Consider the following 24,670-nt stretch of genomic DNA (forward strand, 5'->3'; position numbering starts at 1 on the left):
GGGCCACAGCGCCACCCACCTTGGGTGATGGTGCCAGCCCTGAGGGCCACAGCGCCACCCACCTCGGGTGATGGTGCCAGCCCTGAAGGCCACAGTGTCACCCACCTTGGGTGATGGTGCCAGCCCCGAGAGCCACAGTGCCACCCACCTTGGGTGATGGTGCCAGCCCTGAGAGCCACAGCGCCACCCACCTTGGGTGATGGTGCCAGCCCCGAGGGCCACAGTGCCACCCACCTTGGGTGATGGTGCCAGCCCTGACAGCCACAGCGCCACCCACCTTGGGTGATGGTGTCAGCCCTGAGGGCCACAGTGTCACCCACCTCGGGTGATGGTGCCAGCCCTGAGGGCCACAGTGCCACCCACCTTGGGTGATGGTGTCAGCCCTGAGGGCCACAGTGCCACCCACCTTGGGTGATGGTGCCAGCCCTGAGCGCCACAGTGCCACTCACCTTCGGTGATGGTGCCAGCCCCAGCAGACTCGGTGAGGCCGTAGCCCTGCCCCACGGGGCAGCAGAAGCAGATGTTCATGAAGCGCTGCGTGGCTGCCGAGAGCGGGGCACCGCCGCACAGCAGCACGCGGATCTTCCCGCCCAGCAGCATCCGCACCTTGCGGAAAATAAGGCTGAAAGGGAAAGGGACATCTTGGAGCTTCAAAACAAAGCAAGAGAGAACCTAGTTTTGGATCTGAACTGAGTTTTCACAGTCTTCAAATATGCTTTTATGACTGCCAAGGAAAGCCTTGAAGGAGCACATTGAATTTTTCAGAAATACAGTCACAGATTTCTAAGATTGTTTCCATGTTCTGATTTAATGAGGTAGTACAGTTGCATGATTTTCTCCTAAAAAGACTTTAAGTTGTATAAATTTTGGAAATACATTATCCTTTACTCTCATGGAAACCCAGAGTTAGACTCAATGGTCCTGTGGGTTCTTTCCAATTTGAGGTATACCATTGTTCCCCTCTGTTAAAATATGGAGCCTACAATTTTCTGAAGGAATAAACTTCTCATCTTACCCCAAAATGGTATAAATCAATTATTAAATTCCTGATAAAAATTCAATAAATGTTAATTTGCTATCAGTTTCAAGTTAAAGAACACTCAAATTGTATCAGTAAGTATTTAAATCCATCACACAAACTCCTGATTTGTTGTTTCAATTTACACTTAAGTATGGATTTGTTCATGTTCAAAGTGTCAATGATAAAATTAAGAAAAGCACAAGAAAACCAAATACTGCTCCCATGGTAAGACTTTGATTTTTTGGTGGCATTACAAAGGAAGTTAACATTACCTGTCACAGAGTGGGGTAGTGTAACCTTTGGAAATCTGTTCCATTTTGTAGTTGTAGGCCAATATAAATAGATTCCTCTGGAAACTGGTCATTTCATTCACTTTATTCATGACATTTTTGTAGATTCGATCCATAATTTCCTAGTTATGTAAAAAGATGTACTTTATCTCAAAGAAACAGAAATCCTGAATTCAGTACAGCAAAAAGAAAACACAAACTAGAAATTCAAGCGAGCTTCAGGCAACAACCCCATTTCCCAGGTTCCCTCCTGTTCCCTTGTAAGAGACAGCATGATGTTCATGGAAAGGAGGAAAGCAAAATCTAGGCAGGAACAGCAGTTAACCCCCAGCTGCCAACTCTATTCATTCCACTCCTTCACTGTAACAAACTAGAAATTACTAATTAAAATGGCAATTGAATCGCTCTAGCTATCTTAACTTTGAAAAAGTTTGATACTCATATAATAATTGTTTATCCCCAATGTACAAATAAGTACCAAAATTATTATTTTAAGACAGCTTAACATCAAAGATTCTACCTTTTCTATTTAAATGATAATGGTATTAATCTTGTTGCTAAAAATTGAATTATAAATATTATATTTAAAAAAAGGTTTGAAAAATCATGCATCCTTCAGTTACTTACCGGAACTGCTGCCATTAGAGTTGGCTTAAGTGTAGTAACATCCCCTTTGCTTCCTTTCTTTATTTTAGAAGACTAAAGTGAAGAACAAGTTTACTAGCAGACACATTCAAGATCTTTAACATCAGAAACAAAATTTGTACTGTTTTTAAAGAAATATTACAAAGATCTGATATAAGTAATTTTTTTAAATTTCTTTTTTACTTTAGTGTAAGGACTTACAACATACCTGGTCAGCCAGTGTCTGAGGGGAAGAGTAACCGATGCGGCACCCGTGAGACAGACACACAAGCTCAGCACTCAGCTCCAGGACATGGGCAAGGGGCAAGTACCCAATATAAATGTCTTTTTCCCTGCAAAGAATTTATTTTAAAATATAGGTTTATGCTGTACCACTAGAGTCCTCAGATGCATCACTAAGCCAAATTCATGCAAAGTTTACTGCAGAAATGAGAAAGTAGAAAATGCCTTTGAGCTTGAGAGCATATTTCAAATCATAATGGTTTTGTTTCAAAAGTTACATACTACACACTGTAGATTTAAGCCATGAAAAAAGGGTGATGGCTACTCTGGTTACTCATCCCCAGACAACCATGTTTAGGGTTGCAAAGGCAACCTAGTGGATGAGATTAAAAACTGCACCACACAGAAAGAAGCCACAGAATTTAAACATTAACCAAGGCAAGCACTGCTTAGGGAGGCTTTCAACCACTCTAGTGCAAGGTGCCCTCACAGGTTTTTGTGTCCTGGTCTTGCCCACATACCAAAGAGGAGAGAACAAAGAGTACATGAAGTAGTATCATGTCATTAGTGCAGTGCTGGAAGATGCTCAATTATCAGTGCATAGTATGATGTGTCACAGACAAAGCAATATAAAACAGTTCATATTTTACACAGTAGTTAACGTAAAATTAAATGCAACCACGTGACTTCTTTACTTGCTGGTCAGTAACAGTTGGTACCCACCCCAGATTTGGGATCCTCTCAGCCATTCCAGTTATCCCAGCAATTATGTTGCAATGGGAGATCATAACTCCTTTGGGAATTCCTGTGGATCCACTTGTGTACATGATCACTGCAATATCCGAGGGCACAGGTCTGGATGGCTGCTTGTTTCCTGCAAGTTGTTAAAAAATAGGATGTGTGATGTGTGGAGAGCCTCTCAGGCTGGGAGATCTGACACACTGACACATTTCAGCAGTGCTGCAATAGCACCACAGGACTCCTGATATTACATTCTGCTTTTACTTAAAAAAGATTATGGTCAAGCTTAAGTGCCTCCATAAAGAGTAGGAACTTTGCACTAGCTGAGCAATACTTTGACTGATTGACCTTACCTGCCACAACAGTTTTCCTATTATTTTTCCCCTGCTCCTGCAGTGGAGAGAAAAACAGGCAGAGCTTTGTCTTGTCCAAAGCACTACTGAGCATCCCTGCCCTGGGAAGGTTCACTGCCCTGCTTCCACCCCTCTGTGCAGGGAACACCACACTGCCTCATCTGCAATACCTGTAGCAAAGCACTGCTGAGCCAACCTGAGCTCCCACCTCCATGAATATTTAAAAGCAGTTCAACAGCTTTAATTGGATTAAAGTGCTTTTTAAATACTTGTGCTGAGAGCAAGAAAATACAAAAACTACTGTGCTTACTCAGAGGAAACTGCATCACACACAGTGCATGAGGCACAGTGCACACACTGAATGAGAAGCAAGAAAGCAACATGTAATAATTTTCCACTCACTGAATCCTGCCTATCCTGCACAATGAACAACACAGAGGAAAAGAAACATAAGCAATAGCTCATCCACTTAATATTAATTGGACATGCTTGACCATAAACAATTCATGATGGCATTTCACAGTTTATGAATGGTTAACTTGACAAAGATAATGTTTCTTTATTGTAGTGCAGAGTATGTGATATTTAAAAATTAAATACCTTTTTACATAGCACATAGATTAAAAAATTTCAGGGAGCTAATGAATTACAGCCAAAAATTTTCTGCTGGTGTTGTATTAAACTACAATGTTACTACACTGTTACTAAACTGTTTTAGTAGTACATGAAACTGGTATATCAAATAGGGAAATGCATCTCCCAAAGAAATTGAGAGGTCATGATGTTTGGAGTAAATCTGCCATTCCCCTGAACATCAAAATCAGATGGACTGACCACCCCCCTACTCCTAAAATACAATCCAACATTCCTGAGCCTGCAGTAGTTAAGAGATTCTGAAAACACAAAGGATAAGAACAAAAGAAAGCAATTACTGAATATACTGAAATCTTAAAATATTAGGATCAGCAGCTCTTCAAAGCCAAGAAAAATTTTTAAGATTACAATTAAAGTAAGATCTAAAAATCTGAATTAGAGTTCTAAAAATATCACACAGACCAGAAATAGATTTCAATGAATTTACATAGATTGATGCTTTCAGAAATGCAGTAAGTGACCAAGTTCTATCAGATTCAAATGACTATTTTACATTTTGCTATCTGTGAATTTTACAAAGGTTAATGGTAACAAATTACTGATTTCTTTTGTTATAGAATACACAATTATTTTCCTTCTGTGCCCTGAACAACCTGAATTTAATATGTCTGATCATAAGAATACTTTTTAAGTTTCTATCCTGAATTAGTTGCTTATCCTAAAAACTACCCTTCAACCTGTGACACTTGATTGTGGAGTCAGTTTTTACTCTGTTGAAAAATAAAAAACAAACTTACACCCCAAAATCCAACCACCCACAAGGAAAATAAAACAAAACAAAAAAAACTACACGGATTTTATTTAAAGGAAAAGGAGATAAGAAAAGGTTAAATCTGCAGTTTCTTCAAGTTTACTCAACAGGGTCAGACTAGGACACCAAGAGAAATGGTTTGCAGAGGAAGAACCTACCAGTGTCTGCCTTGGCCCCCATGGCTTGCACAGATGCCATGGTGTGAACAATGACCCCCTTGGGGAACTCTGCCCACGTTGTGGGTTTGCCATCCACTGTAATTATGTGCCGCAGTAGTGGAACTTGAGAAACAATTTCCTGTGAAAATGAAAAAGGGGTTCAGAAATTAAAAATTATTTTATGCCAGGAAGTAAAAGCAAAAAACAAAAACAAGAACAAAAACTTCCATGCTATCTGCTGTATACTTTTTTAAAGGCATTAATATAAAACACCTCAGAATTTTAAAGAATAAACCTGCCAAGCTCAAATAGCTGCAAAGCACAAAGCTTTCCAATTTTAAGTTGAAAAACTTCTCCAAACATTCACTGATTTGTATTTTATTTCATGAGAACCCCACAAATAAGACTGCAGTGATTTGTAGACATAATTGACTTTCCCTTCCCATAGAACACAGAGAAAAATTACTGAGCTCACTATAATTCTTAGCATAATAACCAAGGAGCAGCCTATTTAAAATAAGCAACAGCTAGCAAAAATCCTCAAAATTACTAATTAAGCATTTCAAGCAAAATATGAGCTCAAAGACATTTATCAGTGTTCTCATGGAAGAAGAGATCATCACCTATAGCAGAGCAAATACATTCTCTCACTGCAAGCTGAAATAAATGTGCATGGCATAGATACTGTCATTGTAGTAACTTCTTTTTAAAGTTTGGGAAATTCTCATTCAAATTTCCACAGCAGCACAGTTTTCCATTAAAACAATTTCCTTAACTGAAAGGTCCATTGCCCCAAAACACACAGTGATGAAACTCATGCAGATTAGTTGTTCCACTTGGGTATTCCACCAGGGTCAGTTCTTTGACTGTGCTAATGTTTAGTGAGCTTTTTCTCCCCCTGCATGGAAAGACAGCTCTAACTCTTTAAAGACCCATCTTTAGATGTAAAAACCATTCTCTGCTGGGAAAACATCTGATAATAAGCCAGGAGCATGATCACAGTCAGCTCTTTATACATTTTTCTGTTCTTCCCATTGTTACATTTATAGGCACTAAATCCACCCAGAAACCACAGCAGTTTCTTGTAAAGGTGTTTTTCCAGGCAGCACTCCAGCTCTGCAATACTGTAAATTGCTCATTCTGCAGTCACTGAGCAGCCTAAAACCCACTAAAAGCAAAGTACCGCTTTCTATACATGAAGACAGATACATAAATTTTCTTCCCAAAGTGTCTGCCTTATGGAAAGGCAATAAATCATTGCTCTGCACAATGGAACCAGGCCATTTAGAATGGTGAACAGACGCACTGCAAAGAGATAGCCAAAGAACAGCTTTCCGACCTTCAATTTTGTTTGCATCAGCTCTTTACTGGTAATGATGGTGGTCACCTCTGTCTCGTTCAGCCCATGAACTATTGCTGGGCCTCCTAGCGTGGCGTACAGGGTAACAACTGAAACACAAAACAGGGCAAATGGTCAGTCCCTGGGTTACATTTTCAAGTGTAGTATACAAAAAAGAACTGAGATCAATCTATTCCAACTTGGGCAACACAGTAAAAATATTTGTCAACTCAAAGATGGGACGGTTTTGTATTTAAAAAGCCTCTTAACATCTGAATTTAAATACAGGGTGATCTTCAGTTACTCCCAGAAGGAATAATGAACAACCATTCTCTATGTGACTGTTTACTCTTTTCCAAGGTCTAATTAGAGGTCCCAAAACCACATCACCTTATGAAATTCTCCTGGATCTACTCTCATACTGTCACTGCTTTTACCATTTGAAAAGTAGGCAAACCTTCTCAGTTTAATCACTGTGTAAAATTCCTCTTGCACACAGGAAAGAAACAGCTTTCATCCATGTGACTTCTCTTTCCAGAATTCACATACTCTGTTACTAACCTTTTACAATTGACTGCTAATAACAAATTATTACAGCATGGCAATATGTGTCATCAGCAGAGAATTCTCACACAGAGAAATAAATCTGTGACTAGCTGGTTCTGCCATCTATTTAAAATAATGTAATAAAGGTTTAATCATCACAGTCATTAGACCTTGAACTGACATCATGAGAGTCATACAGAATAGCAAGAAAGAAAATATTTAGAAAATTTACTAAAAGAAAAATTGTTTCCTGTTTGTAAGGTCAGCTCATTAGTGAGTGTGTTACACAATTATTTCATATTATCACCTTTAAAATAATATTTAATTTCCTGGCATTTTTAATGGAATTGAATGACAAGAGATCAAAAGAGACTAAGAAAGAAAAAGGCAGCTAAAAATTGAAGAGAAGTATTGCTCTCAAAAAAAAAAATTTGTATTTTCCAAGCACAACACTAAACAGGGATATCTCATAAAAGCTCTGAGATCAATCAACACAATCCATAATTACAGTATTCTTGCTGGGAGTTTTGTCACATCAGGTATCTGAGTATCTTCTGCTTTTCTTCTGCTTTTTAGTCTGTACATAGCTAAATATTAAAAGAATGTAATTATGAAAATAAGACAGCCCGTTGTACATTAGGGCTGTAATCACTGCAGCAAAGATTAAAAATGAAATTAAATAAAGTTCTGTTGTATTCTAAGTTTTCTATTTTAATATTTTAAATCCAAGGAGTTACTAACCCAAAACAACTCAAAAGCAGTCTTCTTACACAGAAAAGTAAATAGTTGACCTCTACTTATTTTTTTTCTTGTTAAAACAGCCCATCATAGTTCAGAACTGTTGCAGGGCAAATGCACATGCACTGTGTTTTCTTTAATTTGGTGGGAGCAAAGTCCAGAAGAGTGCCTCTCCTCGTTCCCACGAGCTCGCTCTCCTTACTGCAGTGACCCCTGTTATGTAAACATGTAGCAGAAATTCAGCTGCCCCGAGCCAAGGAGCAGAACTGAGCTGACAACACCGCCCAGAAGGCAGAGCATCATCTCGGGAATAACCACGGGGTACTTAATTACTCATCTGCAAATAAGTACATTAAGACACTCAGAGCTATATGACAGAGCCAAAGGGAAAGAGAGACCATTTATATGACGGTGCACTGATGTCATGGAGAGAGCAAAACTGAGCAATGACTCATCTCTGAAATCCTCCCTTCTCCACACTGGCACCCAGAACTTTTTCAGGCAAATTTGAAAGATTTGAGTTTTCTCTCTCCTCATTCTCTTGAAAACGTACTGAAAAGGGATTATTTTGTATTCACTTTTATACATGCAATTGTACAAGTGACTCTTTGTTATCTGACCAAAGGCTTGAAAAAAGAAAATCCCCAACAACACTGAATTTACCAGCTTGTAGGAAAAGGCAAAACCTTACCCTAAAGAAACAAACAGAACTTCTACAATTTATGTCAAGGTAACTGGAATGTTAAACTGAGTACTTCAACACCCATCACACATCAAGAATAAAAAGCAAAATGCACCTTTAAAGGCTTCAGCCAAATTTACTTCTGAGAAAACCACTTCTGCTCAAGCATGATTGAAAAATGAAACCCAACCTGTCCTATTCCACCATTTGGCTATGCACTTCTGTGTTTTATCTGCCTACTCTGGTGAAGAGCTGTTCACACACATGAAGAGGTACTCAGGAAGAAAATCTCTTTTCATGCTAGTACTACTTCTTCTATCTCTGATCTAGCAATCCCACTCCACCTCGTGCAAATATAAGACTTAGAGAACTTCAGAAAAAAATACATTTAAAATCAAGGAAGTATTTCTAACCATAAAATAACTTGTTTGTGCAAGTAATCCATAACAAACACAATTTTCCTCCTTTTAATTCTATAGTGCAAAAGGCATTGTCTCCAACACTGTACAAAGCAGATGAACCTGCTCTGGGCCCACTCCCTCAGACTGAACACATCTCACATTTGGAAAGAATGTCCCAACACCCCCACAGCAGTTAGCTGGTATCAACCCTACACACTGAAAAATGCTAACATAAGCCACTTAGCAACATCTTGCCACTATTACTGTTTCAACATCATCTGAATCTCCCAATTTGTCCTGCAAGCTGCCTGCGAACACTGCACAGCTCTCTCCTCATCTGCCAGCACAAGTCAGCCAAGTTCACAGAAGATGACACAGCTTAGCTGCTGAACACCACGTCAGAGTGTGCGCCGAGGCACGTCGCAGCAAGGGGATTTAAAGCTCTAATCTAGCAAACCCAAAAACACACACATACCATTCTGCTCACAACATCCAGCCCCTAGCTCAGATTTCCCCCCTCAAATTACAAATCTCCCTAGGATTTGTAAATGTGCTTCAGCTCCAAAGGAAAAAGAAATGATACAAGCCCTTGCATTTTATTCCCAGGATAGCCACTAGGAATCTGACAGATCCCAAAAGTGATAAAAGGGAACTGGCACAGAGACATGTACCTTAAAAGCAGCACAGGCATCTTATGTGAGAATAGTCTGTGCAGTTCTCTGCTCTGGTTGGCAGGCCAGCAGCATTTACCCACTGAAGAACCAACCAAAACCATCACCAATTTAGGTGGGAAGGCACCTGCAAAGATCACACACCATCCATTGCAGCAGAGTGCTCAGAGCCACGGCCAGTCTGGGGTTTATGGCTCTCCAAGGATGAAGATTTCACAACCATCTCTTATTGAAAGGGTAAATGTAGCACAGGAGGGAAAAGGCAAAGCCTGTGAGGAACAGCAGTTTCTGGCATGCTCTGAGGGACAAGATGTGTCCCCCTGAGAGCATCACAGAACTCAGCCAGGCTGGGCTTAGTTAGGTAAAGGACATTAAGGAGTGATGATGAAACAGACATTTAAACAGCTATAGCACACTGAGACCAGCATTCAGTACATTCCTGACCAAGAAAAAAAGGCCCAACCAAAATCAAAATTGAAGAACTGACAAAATATCCAGATAAAACAAAACTTGCAGGCACAGATGAAGGTTTGACGTCAACTCCTGAAACTGAGTCAATGAATTCATGTGTGATTTTTGTTTGTTTGTTTTCAGAAACTTGGGAATCTGTACTGATTTGAGATGAAAAGAAAATAAACCTCTCACAAATTCATTGAGCAAACTATACTTACCAAATCCATTCTTCCCATCTGCCAACAGATACAGGTTTCTCTAGTCACCAAAGCAAAAGGCTATAAAGTGCACAGTTTCCACATTATGCAGTATTTTTTAATATGAAAACTTTAATGTTCTCTATAAAATCTAGATGAAGTTTTCTTAGTACATAAAGCAAAGCAAGAAAGAGTTTTGTTTTCAGATTGTGAGGCTGAAAGCCATAAAACCTTCAGGGAAGACAGGTACTCACGCTGGTAGTTGCACATAAAGCAGGCCTGGGCTGCAATCATCCACTCAGCTCTGGTCTCACAGAAGATAGCAATGTTAGTCTTTGGCTGCTGACCCAAGACTGCTAAGCCATTTCCAAAATTAACAGCTTTAATGTACACATCTTCATAAGAAAGCCAGGTGTACTTGCCAAGGATGACCTAATAAGAACAATAAAATCAATTCAGAAAATGAAAACCCTTAACACATGTCCTACTACATCTTCACCCATGAGAAGAATCCGTGGATGTTTGAGTAACATGTGCTTGAATTGTAACTGCAGTTTATTCTAGATAAAGATGACACTCTTTCTTGCCAAAAGCTACAAGGCCTGTGGAAGTTCCAACATAAATACCATATCATAATGCAATATCTCCATGCATGTTACCACCTCAGTTTCTATTTTCACAGAAGGGAAAGCACACGATTCCCACCATTTTGTGTAGCTTCAGGAGCCCTCTGAAAGACTGTTTGGTTATCTGGCCCACATACCTCTACTTTTTAAAAAGGTTTGGTTTATGTAAAGGATGGGAAGCACTAGTTAGCACAGCACATTCTCTATATTTGCTTTCTTGGATATTTGGGCTACAATTCTACACAAATATGACACTCAGATGTTCATTTAAAAAATATTTTAAAACTGGAAACTGGACTCCAGAAAGCAGTATATCCATGGGCCCTCAGTCAGAAACTGTGAAATCCCTTTCCCTTTGTTCTGAAACAAATGTCAAGGGGATGAGCAGCAATATTTTTGCCTTTTTTTTTTACAGTTAAACAAAAGTGGGACAGAAGACAGGATAGGAAATGACTGGCAAACCTCAGTTCTGAGAAGTCATGTAGAATATATTATGCAATCTCACTTTTCCATACGGGAAAGCTGGTGCACAGTAAAACTGGATTTGAATTTACAGGTTTCTGTGTGCACTTGCACCTTGCAGTACTATTTCCTTACTGACTGATAGGACATTTCTTTGAGACCAACCTAGAAATTTTCATATATAGATATAGTGTGAAGAAGTTTTATACTGAAAATCTATACTTCAAATGATTATATCCTACCCATCTATTTATATAAGCACATTGACAATTCTGAAAAATAATTTATTAATCAAGTATTTTAGACATGTTTTTTACAAAGCATTAGTAATAAATGCAAGCAAACAGTACAAAAAATAGAAAAGCTAGAACTAGAATAGCTCCTTCATTCTTTTTTCCATATTTCATTCATCAATGGGAACTAAATTTCAAACTTTGGGCTGTCAAATCTAACAATTTTTGACATGTAACTACATTTCTAATGAGTCTGTATTTCCACATCTGCTTCTTTAACAAAACATATTTAAAAATCTCCCTCAAATTCTTAAGAGAAGAATAAAATTTAGTAGATTTCCTTTGTCAAGACCCTTTTCCAAACTGTTTCATAGTTAAAACTAGTTGTAACAATGCATTGTACCTACTACAGCTCACTGCATACTGCTCATTAACCTACTTATTTAGTAGGACAAACAGGTACACGTGCAGCTGCTTGGAATTTCACAAATGTCTGTATGGGAAAATATCATTTAACAAGTCCAACAAACAACATTTGTCAACAACAGCAATATATAGCAATTCCACCAGAAAATACAGATTTCTCACACAAATATCTGCTCAGTTTTTCCTGGTTTATTTCCAGAAGCTCTGTTTCAGTGGCAAACACGCTGTTTCAAAACCAAAACCTGGGAGTCCCTTTTTGTTTCAACACACCAGGATATTTCTGGTGTGGAAAACTCTCACTGCTTCCAAAAAAAATACTGCACCTCTTCCTGTCCATCCAAATTTTGGTAATTTGGAATTTAAATTCCAATTTGGGATTTTTTTTCCCCAAAGGCAGTATTTTGGCAGACGGGGAAGTTCTTGACAAGCTCATCAGCTGAAAACAATTTATAGCAGTGACTTGGGCAATACCCTTTCCCTCATTATACTCTGCCTACAGTGCAGCCTCAGGAAAACTGCTCACAAATAATTAGGCCAAGAAATACAAGCAGATTCTTGTTACTGTTTTTGGTAAGCTTGCCAATCCATAAGAGGTTTTAGTAATTTCCACCACTCTCACTGAACTGGGAAACATAAATTAGTAATTGGCCAAAAATCAATCTCTCCAAGTAATACTTGTGATTCTGCTTTTTTCCCCTTTTTTTATTCTCTTAAATAATTAATCTTAAGCTTGTTGATATGTAGTGAAAGATCACTCATTGGTGCTTTCTTTTCTCAAAAAGGAAAAAATTTTTTTAAGGATGTGTAGCACCATTGGCGGTAGTATTTATATAAAAATACATTTCTGAAGAACACTGACATGAGAACAAGTAAGACCTTTTTCAATGCAGCAATTTTGAGTTTTACTTTCCTACTGCCATCCATCTATTCAAATTCCAGCGCTCCTTCCCCACACCCAGTGGTTCTTCTCTATTCCATCCCTATGACATTTACATTATACATACATTAGTGAATAACAGCTATTCATAGAGCCAGCTTAGTAATACGGATATAAGTCCCTTTCTCCGGCATTTCTCTACCAGCTTCCTCTGCAGAACACAGCAGGTTACAGTTTATCTCATACTCCTCATGTTGGATTGTGTCTCCAAACCCATATTCCTTCTTGGCCTTGCCCTCAGCAGTTTTGCTGACATTTTCCAACGCACAGGCAAGAAAGACAAGGGGTGACTGGAGAGAGTCCACAAAAATGGGGAGGGGTCTGGAGCACCTCCCTCGCTAGGAGAGACTGCAGGAGCTGGGCCTGGGTAGTCTGGAGAAGAGAAGACTGAGGAGATCTCACCAATGCATACAAATATCTCAAAGGGGTGCCAAGAGCAAGGTGCCAGGCTCTTTTCAAGGGTTTCTAGTGATGGGACAAGGAGCAATGGCCATGAACTAAAACTATAAGAAATTCCACTTCAACATGAGCAAGAACTTCTTGACACTGAGGGTGGAGAACCCTGGAAGCTGCCCAGGGAAGGTGTGGAGTCTCCCTCTGGAGACATCCCAAACCCACCCAGACAAATTCCTGTGCCACCTGCTCTGGGTGACCCTGCCTGGGTAGGAGTAGGACTGGATGGATCTCCAGAGGTCCCTTCCAACCCTAACAAATCTGTGATTCTGCTTCTGCTGCCAACAGGTGGTAAGACTGGCATTAGGCAGCGTAACCCTTTAAACAATCACCCTTTAAACATTCACACATTTAACTTAACACTTTCAGAGCTTACTTCTGCTTGGTGAATAACGGAAAGAAACTAGCCAAGAGCTGGCAGAAGGGCCCAAGAAGTGAGTTTGAGCAGAGATGGAAGAGCCCCACAGAGGGCAGGCAGCAGGAACTGCAGCTCTGGGTTTTCCCTGGAACCACGGCATTCCATGGGAGAACGCTGCCCTCTCGTGCTGCAGCCTTCCACTGCAGCCTGAGTCACACTGGCACACAAAACACCGCGAACTATCCAGACTCTATCGGTATTTGGAAATCCAGAGAAGCAGAGACTAAACACACGGCTAGCATTTCTTTTACCTGGATTTTATAAACATATGAAAAATTTTTGTGCAAAGGTGTAATAAAATGTTCTCGATAAAGCTGCAGGCTCATGCAGAGTCATTAAACTACCTGATCTCAGTTACCTTTGAAGGTCTTCCTAACAGTACCTTATAAGGTTTAAAGAACATTGACTATGATCATGAATTAAACACATCTTCCTGTAAAAGTATATTGAAAACAATACAAAGGAGGTGATTTGAAACGCCCACTTTTGGCCCTTCTCACATGAACACATGGATTGCAGCTGAATACATCTGAAAACCCCCACCCTAACCCTCACATAGCAATCTATGGTTTTCAACATCATAAGGTTCTTGGTGTGGCAAGAACCTTCCTGAACCTTCAATTTAAGCTTCAGTATCAGCAATAATGAGTAAAGTTCTGAATTGCCAGAGCAGCCCATGTGCTTGCTGTTGCACCCAAGTCTCTCAGGCTTTAGATGCATCACCTTCCCCAACAAAGCTGCATTTTCTTCTCCCCACTATGTCTTATTTATTATATTCCCAGTAATTCTGTTCTTGGTTACTGACCCTTTTTAAAGCCAAGCAAGACAGACAAACAAACAAACAACCCCCAAAACAGACATTTCCCTCATAAAATAAACCAATGAAAAAACACACACACACTAAGCCAAATCCATATACCAACATAGATCAAAACAAGCACCTGATGATATAACCTACAACTAAGATGACACCAAATAACGAAGCTCATCTTTTGGGCATTATAAAATTTCAGCTGTGGTTAAATTAAGTCCTTCTTCCAATTAATTACATCTTAATCTCAGAGGTATTTTCAACATTATTTTATCCTGACTTAAATGCATGGTTTATGAAATTAATATTAGGTATGCATGATATTGGAGAAGGAAATTGCAGAGTACAATATAGAAGGAAATAGAATAACTAACCATTTATGAATTACTATGAAATGCAACAAGTGTATAAGCAAGTATTTGTATTTTATTCACATCCATGAATTTCTGCTACTTTGGAATCTGCACAGAAACAAATATTTTTGCAACAATACACTACCATAAAAATTTTTAAAATTACAGATTATCTGAGATATCATTGTTTTGCAAGAAATTAATAGAGTATCTGATCTTAAAGATGTTAAGAAGCTCTAAATAATTTTAGCTGCAAATGCAAGGACACTTAGTTTTCACAATAATCAAAAGCTGAATACTTTACCTTTTTATTGAGATATACATATATATAATATAAAAATATACTGCAATACTGTAAAGTACAGAAATAACACGCATTATACCTAAGAATTAAACTTGTTGTGCACCTTTTTGAAGGACTGCACCAAACCTCAGCAAGTTGGCTTTGTGCTAGAGGGAACCAGGCAATAAAAGATGCCTGGAATGAAAGAAATCAAAAGAAGAGAACCCTGACATTTGGAATCAACAAGGTATCTTGTGAAATGTTCTGATTTTCCTCACTTGCTAACACATGCCATGAGACCTTAAGAAACAATGTATTCCCTAACAGGATAAAAAAAGAAGAAAAAGAAAACTAAATGGTCTTCTGTGATAAAGCCACAACTTGGAACAAAGTAACAGGAGAGTAAGTATGGGAATTGACCACAATGAACCCTTGTGTCAAGCTTAGACAAAATTACCTAACTTGGGTAATTTCTAAACCTAAATACTCACAAACAAGTAATTTAAGTGGATCAACACAAACATCCTTTGGATTTCCAATATTCACAACGCTTTGCTTGCATAACGGAAAAGGCTAAAACTCCTAAGACCTTAAGTCTTACCTTCAAAATTGTTATTAAAAAACAGGGCACATGTTTTTTTGTGTAAAAAAACAGGGCAGCCAAAATTCTGATTTGTGCTCAGAAGCCATTCTTTGTACAACATGAATTTTTAGTTTCTTTATAGAGTAATGAGGCAGCAAAATGTGCATCAAGCACATTTCCTTCATACTGCAAAACTACTCCACAGCTAAGGGCAAGTTTCACTAACAATAAAGTTGGTATAAAGATTTTAACAGAACTCAATTTTCCACCACTTTCCATATATTGTGTTATTAACCAAATTTGATTTTAAACATACTCCTCTATCAGAATTAAAACTAGCAGCATGAAGAGAAATTTTCTCCATCTGCACAGAAACTAATCTTAACTAGAAATTACCTATTGTGGATTTAATAACTTCTAATACAGAAATGCAGAACTTTAACACACAGAGATGCACAAATATGAACATTCTGTTGCAGTATTCTGCCCTTCTTCAGGCAGAAGTGCATTTTTCAATGTGTCTGAACAAATACAAAGCAGCAAATGACAATGGTGTTGAACATAATAAACTATAAAAAGTCAGTCCCTTGAAACAACAGAGCAGCTGTCAAACACTGAAATCACATCTCCCACACACATCAGGATTACAGATTACCAGAGTGGTTCACCTTAAAGGAGACTCAAAGAAAAACAGACTCTTCAATCAAATCTGAGCAATTCTTTTCCAAACAAAAAATTCATTTAAGTCCTGAATTCCCTGGACAGAACAGCAAATCCTTAAATCACAACTAAGGCTGCTGAAAAGGTACATATGAGTACTGGCATCTAGTACTTTTGCATATTTATCTGATGACAGTTCAGAATAACACAAAGGGAGACTTTCTAAAAATCACTTCAAAAAGAAACTTTTAAAACCACTTACATCACCAGATGAATATTAAAAACAAATACCCAAAACATACTTGTGTTTTTCCTTTGAAACCACAAATAGGATATCTATTCAAAAGTGCAAAAAGGTTTAGATTTGGCTTAAATGCCAAGTATTGAAAGATTGGGAATGAGATAATTTCTTTTCACAGGTACTGAATCTAAGCAGAGAAATTTATTTTTTCCCCAGCTTTGCTTTACTGGACTAGAAGTGCTGCATAAAAAAGTAAACATACTTTAGAAAAAAACTCTTGAAGGCAGACTGCAAAAAGACTAACCTTTTTAAAAACTTTTCCTGATGGCTGGATTTCATCTTCCTCTTTCAGAATTTCACGTGTTCCCAAGAGTTTTTTGTCCTTATATTTCGTTTTAGCATATTTAAAAACTTTGTCGAGTGTATCACACCCAGGATATAAAACTGAAGCTAAGCAATGCAGACTGTTCACAGATCTGTATGCACCTCCAGGCTTGTTATTCACAGGTCTGGCTTTAACCTGCTTGGCTTTTGCTATAGCCTGCTTTGATCCTGAAAGGATGTACCATGGAATGTATGTTACAAGGGAGTACACGAGGACTATGAAGTTTATAAGCTGTAAAAGAACAGGGTTGATGTTATGCTTCAACTTCATTTTGGCCGCTTGAGAATGTTACAAGAGACAGTTTGGAAACATGGATCAGCTAGACAGGGGCCCAAAAAGATCTGAAAAGAGAAAAGAAAAAAGAAAAGGTTAGTAGTAAACTATCACTGTTGGCAGAAGGTATTTTTACACATGATATTGCAATCCATATCCCAGCAGGTGTCTTTATGAAGGAGTTAGAAGTCTAAACCCCACACAAAAATGAAAGCAGACACATGAGGTAGAGCTGACTGCAGTACAATGACATACGCATCTCAGGTATTTATCTGAAAGTGTTTTGTGATTATACAACTTAAAAGATCCTCTTCAACATCAGAGCACCTCCATGTGCACCTTACTAGGAATCCCTATGACCTCTGACTGTGAACCATCAGCCTCCAAACAAGCCCTAAGAGCACAGGCACTGTCACCACTCTGCACATGAGAACCCCAACCATTAAGGATGCTGGAATGTTTCCCAAGTGTTGGACACACTGGGACAGCCACCTGAGAGAAGGGAAGTTGTGTATGTGACAGAACTTTGCTGCTTTATTCCCAGGGACTTCCCATCAGTCCTGATTTCAGTCTCAGAACCAGTATCCAACGAGCCCACTTGTACCAATAAACATGAGCTAAGTAATATTGGGTAAATACCAAAAAAGAGCTTATAAATATCCCCAAATTCCTAGCAGCAGCACAATGAAGAGATGTGTAACTTTTTCCAGAGTCCTTAATGATGCCAGGATATTCACTTTGTCTTTTTTAAAAGCATAATTTACTATATCTAATGACTACAATGATGATGCAACTTTCTAATGTATTCTACTGTTGAGTCATGAAATTATGCGATCTGTCTAAAAGATTAAAAAGGTAAATCAACAAAATAACTGAAATCCTTATGGAAATCAGGGATGGTTGCCATAATGGCTAAAGATGAATTTCTGCAACAGTCCACAAGCCACTAGCTAAAAAACAGTGTTTTGTACACAATAAACTACAAATGCACTGCACCCAATTAACCTTTCAAACTTATTGATACAACTTATTCAAAGCAGTATCATAAATCAAGCAACTAATAATGATGTATACATAAGCTGCACAGCTTTTGACAATTCTAAATTAATTTTTATTCACGAGATGTATTATTCTGTGCTGATGTCTTACACTCTTTGACTTCTCCTCCATTAACTCTCTGAAAACCCTAATGAACAGAAATTTGAGTTGAAAAAAGTAATGTTTAAATCATAAAAGATCTTTCAGTAGCAATGGAAAGAAACCTTGCTTCATTAATCCTAGATCTGCATTCCTTTTGGGAATGGATCAATCCAGCATCCTTCACTTCTAGGATGAGATTCATTTCATCTTTCCCTGAAACACAAAACTTCCTAAAACTCCAAGCAAAAATATTTCATTATCAACTTTTCCCCTAACAAGCTGCTGTAATCTCACTGTTAACAAACTGCCTGTAATGATGCAGTGAAGGAACCAAACAACATCAAAGTTTGTTCTGCAGAGCACCCTGAGACACATACTCAAATAAACCACAGGAGCTCTTCACAGTAGGAACTTACTGCAACAAGCAGCAGTGAAGGAAAGATTTAAAATATTAAAAAAATTAAATGGAAGTGCATATATTTTAATTTTCAGATCAAAGGCAAAAAGCAATGACAAACAGAAAACAAACTCAAATAGGCAAAAGGGCAAATTCAGTAATCGCTTGAAGAGACTTATGTTCTTAGGGTGCCACTGAAGGATGCTTAATGAAAATAATCATGAGCCAGCCAATCAGCTACTGTGGGCCAGAAAAATTATACTCTTGTTGATAGCAGCACAGAACAAGATGTTTAAAAGCTGAATCCAGAGTACACACAGCAAGAGTTTGCCCATTTAAAAAAAAATTTATGTTGTACTATTATTTTGCCTGGCACAGCTCAGGAGATGAACATCTTTTTTCTCCTTATAAAGCTGGAGAACTTCTCGCTGCCTAAAAAGTAGAAACAGAATTTAACCAAACACTGCTACACGTGAAAATTAAAGCAACTCATTTAATACCTTTAGGCAAACTGTTCTTCAAAGAAATTCCCTATCCAACACACAGTCAAAGCTGTTCAAATAATATTCTCTCTAGGTTTCATAACTTTCCTTGGTTAGAGAGGCACTGAACCCTTCCAGAACAGCAGCCTCCCATTTCATTTTGCAATTAGTTATCCCAACAGCTTTATTTTTTCCTCAGAAGGAGAGATGAACCTTTTCCACTATTTCCATGATAACCATGCCAAGGTGCCATGTCAAGTTCCTCTTCTGACTCACCCTTGCATAACACCCCCCAAACGTGGAAATCTTGCTTTGAATTGCAAACAAATTGTGCTTTGCTCACCATTTCATAAAAGGCTGCACTGCAAGTAAGGGTCTAAGGAACACTCCAACAACACAGACTAAAGGGAAATGTCTTGGACTGTCCCCTGGCTCAGAAAAGCAAGCATCCTGCTCTAGAACTCTGCTCTGATGTACATCTCTTAAATTGCTAATTATTTCAGTTATTCCTTCACAAAAGTCAAGTCATCTATTGAAAACAGTTTATTTTAAAAATTAAGACAATTTCTTTCACTCAAAATATAATGTTTTTAAGATTCAAAATTATCTTTTGCAAATGAACTTTCTTGTCTTACAGGCAGAGTAAGAGTCCATTTTTTACCTTCAAAAATCTTATCATTACAAGATAGCAAACTTTAGCAAGAGAGAGAACTCAAGTGCCAATGTCTTAAGAATTTGGCAATGGATTGAAGACTGTGATATTTACAGAGCATCTATGCTTGTAACTAATTGTAATTACCATTGCAATTGGACACTGGAAAAGTGCAATGCCTTTTGGAACAAGAAAGAAAAATATATTCCAGTAGTTTCATTAGCAGAATAAGCTCCAGGATCTTTGCAGGGTGATGGTTCTAAGGAGAGCTGAGCCATGACACCAAGTTCTTTGGTGGCAGTAGAAACACTCCCCCTCTTTCCTTGTGTAACTGAAGAACAGAAGCTGCATTTTTACTCATCATTTTGTTGATTTGTTTGCTATGTTGTTGAAGAGGAAAATACCAGGTAAGCAAAGGAGATGCAGTTTAAACTGCCTTTGTGCCCAACAGATTTATAACTGCCATTCCCAAGAGAACATCAAAGTCAGTTAAGTGGATCACTAAACATTCAATTAAAAATCATTTTGATGAGAGTATAGAAGCAAAACTCTACCCTGACTTGAGGCTGGAGTGCTAGATGTAAGGCAATTATGACTTACAGCAAGCAAAACCAATGCAGCTGAACATGACAGTACATTTTCTGTTGGTTTTTATTTTCCTTTTACAAAAGGTCATTTAACCTCCATTAAGAAAACCATTTCTAATGTCAATGCAAAAGAACAACACTGTTTACATTAAGATACAATGCTTGCTCATGCATTCTTCTCTGTAACAATTATTATTTCAAACCTTTAATGTATGCTATTTTAAAAACTCAAAATGAAAATGCAGTATTAAAAATCAACCTGCAGAACTAATCTAAAAATTAGAAGTTTTAGTGAAATTTTCAAGGTTATATCAAATCTGAAAGGCCTAAAAGGGAAGCAATGTTTGTTGCTTAATATTCTGCCTTAAAAAGAAAAAAGTAGTACCCAACAAAAACGAAAACTTTGAAAAGTTTAGTGAAATACTATACATGGTTTTAACATGTAATTGAAGTACAATATGTTGTAGTTTTCAATTTTGGAAGTAGATGACTGCTTCTGACTATAAAAAGAGTGTAACCCAGCATTCTGGGGCAGGGAACAGAAAGCAGAGGACATGATCCTAAGCAGTTTTTGCAAGTATGAGACTATGGCACAGTGGGAAAGTTCACTGCATTTTCAGCACTGGAATTTTGTTCTTAGGTAGCTCCTGCTTAATCACTGACAAAAACACATGACATGTGGTAATATTCTAACTCAGTGGTTTGGCCTGCAGATCAGCTGTAAACACTCAGGTTCTTACAGAACATGAGTCCATCCTGGTTTCACATAATCCTGCTGGGGTTTTTGAGGATTCAGCGCTCAGACCCTGACTAGTGATGCAGGAAAGGTTGGGAAGTGAAATCCTGGATGAAAGGGCCAGCAATTTAAACAAGAATATAACTTAGACAAAATCTGCTCAAGCAAAGGGTTCTGGACATGCATGAGAGCTGTTCAGTTACATGTAATTCATGTTTAGTCTGGTAGTCACCAAATGGGAAAGAGCAAGACCATAAATTAAGTTTGACACACTTTTTCAATAACAAAAAGAAGCAGCAACCAGCACACCCATTCATGAGTCTGGAGAAATAAACCAGGACTTTTCAGGACTGATCCTTCTTAATACATAATCAGTGATTTGGCCTGACATACTACTTATACTAATACTGTTATACCCTTTAGTTTCAGAAGAGAACTTTTGTTCGATGACAAAGAAAAAAATCCTTCAAGGAATGTGTTTACTAATTGACCTGCTTATAACAATTACACGACAATAAAAGCATGAATTAACAAGAAAAAAAGGAACCTTATGCAACTTCTCATCGTGGCAGGTACAGGTACAAGAGCTGATACAAGATGTTCCAGTCTCAGTTTACTCAACAGGAGCTGTCACAGGCAACTGCATGAAATCTAAAAATGGAAAATTCCCATTAAATATGGCAATTATAAAACACATCCTCCATTTCTTTTCACTTGTATTTTGTAATAAATAAAACCTTTTTCTCATCTGATACTGCACTGTATCACCTCAGAGTCCATGCCCACTGCACACAAGTTATCACAAAGCCAGATGTGACACACAGCACAGCCACTGCTCAGACTCGAGTCCTGTACAATCAAGGTGGCTGCACTCAGGAGCTCATGGCACTTGTCTCCCTGAGAAATTCTAACTCCCCAGTGCCTTTCAGTGTACACTGCTTCTACCATTTGGGGCAGGAAAAAAACAGACCTGTCTTTGTGTATCCACCCACACAGAGAATGCACTTCAGCCTGAGTAATAAAATATTCTTGAACACTTTACAAAAAGACTTAATAAAACAGTAATAATTGTATTTACTAACTTTGCTCTACTATACATCTAAGTTTTATTTATTGTCCTTTGCAGAAAGAAGTCTTGAAAACCTCTGCCAGCAAATCACATATAAAATAGGCAAATGTAAACATTTTGTACCTATTACCTTTCTGCAAACATTACTATTTACACAGTTCTTAAAGATAATCTTTTCCAGTTTCAGTGGATTAACTATTTGCTGCTTGAGGTGAGCACCCAGGGTGCTCACTGCCCTGGTTTTTGACCTCCATGGGTTCACACATTCCAACCCAGAGACTCCAAGATACTCTTGCAAAAAAAAAAACCATTTTGGTCAACAATTTATAGTTGTATAAATACATATTAAATTTCTTTTATCAGTGAATCTTGCGAACCCCCCCCCCCTTTATTAACATTCACTGAAAGGATAAAAATGTTATTCACTGGGTTAGGCTTTAACAGACAAAATAACAGAGTATCTTCATGTACTGCCCAATCTCTTGACTACAGAATATAACAATAGGACTTCTCAAGACAATGTAACAAAGCCCTTAATACTTTAAACTGTACCAAAAAATAGCCTATATTAGTTTATATCTGGACTTAAAAAGTAACATTAACAACCCTGAAGAGGCAGGCTTTTACTACATCTGGAATGCACTCAAGAGCTGTCATATTTACTAACACTCAGCAAGTAAGCCTTTATTTTACAAAAAAAAGACCAATAAGAAAGAAATCCCAATCACTGATTTAAAAATACTAAATGTGCACAGACACAACAGCCAATGCTTCACAAGCCAACTCCCTGGACTGTGAAGCAAGGAGGGCCTGAGGCAATGAACAGGGCAGAGGAGAATCCCAAACATGCACCTATCTAAGGGGAAGGTCTCCTTTGCAATATGGGTTTAAGGGACAGTTCTATTTGAAAACAGATGCTCTTCACAGGTACAGCACAGGTGTTTTCACATTTTTCTTGAAACAGAGAGGATAGAAATCCCAGCAAGCCCTATGGAATGCTGGAAATCGATGCTTTGGGTTCCTGGAGAGGAGTTGGTCCTCAGCACATCCTCCCAAATTGGAACCAACAGCATCGTGGGCACAAGGACACACCTCACCTCCCCAGCCCACCCTTCACTGCTCTCCAGGGCCCAGCACCCTCCAGGCCATCCTGGCAGACCCCTCTCTCCCAGGCCCTGTGGTTTCCACACAAGTGCACACGCTGTCCTTGTCCCCTGCTTGCTGATTTTCCAGCCTCTGACCCCTCCCAGTCACCCTTTTCCAGGCTGCTGCTGGGTCTCAGCATCACTTCTAGCCCAAGGGAGACCTTCGATGAGCCTCCCAAACATCCCCAGACCCTTTCTCCAGGCAGACCTGGACCCTGTTACGAACAGGAGTGCCTCTCTGCAGTCAGGCTGGGAACAGGTCCATGGCTCTGTCCCAAAGGACATCTGCTTTCAACAATGAGGAAAAGCTCTGCTCAGCACTCTGACCCCCAGGAGCCCCCATCCACTGGGAACCAGCCCAGCAGGACCTTCCTCAACAGCTCCACATGACCACACAGGGCTTGCCACAGCCTCTGCTACAGAGAGATCTACAAGAGGACTGCAGGGCTGTAACCCAGGTGTGCACTAAGCCAGAGGTTCTCCTGAAACTCTTTCAAGCACACAAGAATGAAACTAATTCCCACATCAACTGCAGCCCCTGATGTCTCACTCCCAGGCCTGGACAGGAGACAGCCTGTCTCTCATGGACTTTGGCCTCCCTGCTGCTCCACATTCTGTGAACTGCTGTGGTCTCACACAGAAAGAGGGATGGTGGGACACCAACATTGCTATTGATTATGTCTCTGCTCTCAAAAGGAAGCAGATCTTCAGGACATTGAGAGAATAAGGACACATAGGGTAATTCTGAGCTACCTTATTCAGATCATCTGCAGCCTCCAGCTGTAACCCACCTCTAGCACAAGCCTGGGTGAACCCTAAGGCTCTTTAAATGTTTCCCCTCACTCTGCCAGGGAGCACAAGGCTGGCAGATGGCCAGAGCCAGCACAGCACTCCCACTCCTGCTTCCACAACTCAACCCACTCAAGGCTTCAGCACAAGCACGTCTACAACTCGGCTCCAGTCCTGAGGGAGCCTCGGGCACTGCTCTGCAGGAGCGTGGCTCTGAACAGCACAGGGGGCACACAGAGCAGCAGGGAACAGGCACCATGACCTGGAACAAACCAGCTCCCAGGTAGGAGTTTAACACACTGCTGGGGCAGCAAAGGATGTGCGCATGAACTGCACAGCCCGAGGCTGTGATTTCAGTGTGGCTCAGGCAGATTTAATGCTGGGCTGCTAATAAAAACAGACTGTTCATCTCCAAAAGGTAATTCCACTCTTGCCCTCCATTGTACCAACATACAAGTGCCTGTGTGGTTGGAGTGAGTCAGTTAGCTTGTTGATCCAGTTTAAACCCTCTCCTTCTCAGGGTGGAATGGTGGATTTTCCTTTGTATCAACTTCAGTTTGAACCTACCATGAGTCACTGCAATCACCTAAATCAACAGAAAATTAGCACTACAAAAGATGTTATTCTTCTGCTATGGCAAACGGAGTAACCATGAACTGACAGGAGT

At 39.2% G+C, this 24,670-nt stretch overlaps 1 protein-coding gene across 3 annotated transcripts in view; it reads right to left on the reverse strand.

Annotated features, from left to right (window-relative positions):
• Positions 1-24,670, reverse strand: part of ACSL3 (acyl-CoA synthetase long chain family member 3) — a 50,858-nt gene that overhangs the window by 14,021 nt on the left and 12,167 nt on the right. For all 3 annotated transcript variants that reach the window (XM_030954200.1, XM_030954199.1, XM_030954201.1), the window contains exons 2-11: positions 21,548-21,651; positions 16,653-17,074; positions 10,117-10,294; positions 6,175-6,284; positions 4,836-4,974; positions 2,902-3,052; positions 2,165-2,288; positions 1,939-2,010; positions 1,294-1,433; positions 450-622 (exon numbers count right to left, since the gene is read on the reverse strand). In XM_030954200.1, coding sequence (XP_030810060.1) covers positions 450-622; positions 1,294-1,433; positions 1,939-2,010; positions 2,165-2,288; positions 2,902-3,052; positions 4,836-4,974; positions 6,175-6,284; positions 10,117-10,294; positions 16,653-17,003 — 1,438 coding nt within the window. In that variant the 5' untranslated portion in view covers positions 17,004-17,074; positions 21,548-21,651. The remainder of the gene's footprint in view (positions 1-449; positions 623-1,293; positions 1,434-1,938; positions 2,011-2,164; positions 2,289-2,901; positions 3,053-4,835; positions 4,975-6,174; positions 6,285-10,116; positions 10,295-16,652; positions 17,075-21,547; positions 21,652-24,670) is intronic.

The sequence above is a fragment of the Camarhynchus parvulus genome, chromosome 9 (genome assembly GCF_901933205.1).
Source record: "Camarhynchus parvulus chromosome 9, STF_HiC, whole genome shotgun sequence".
NCBI lineage: Eukaryota > Metazoa > Chordata > Aves > Passeriformes > Thraupidae > Camarhynchus > Camarhynchus parvulus.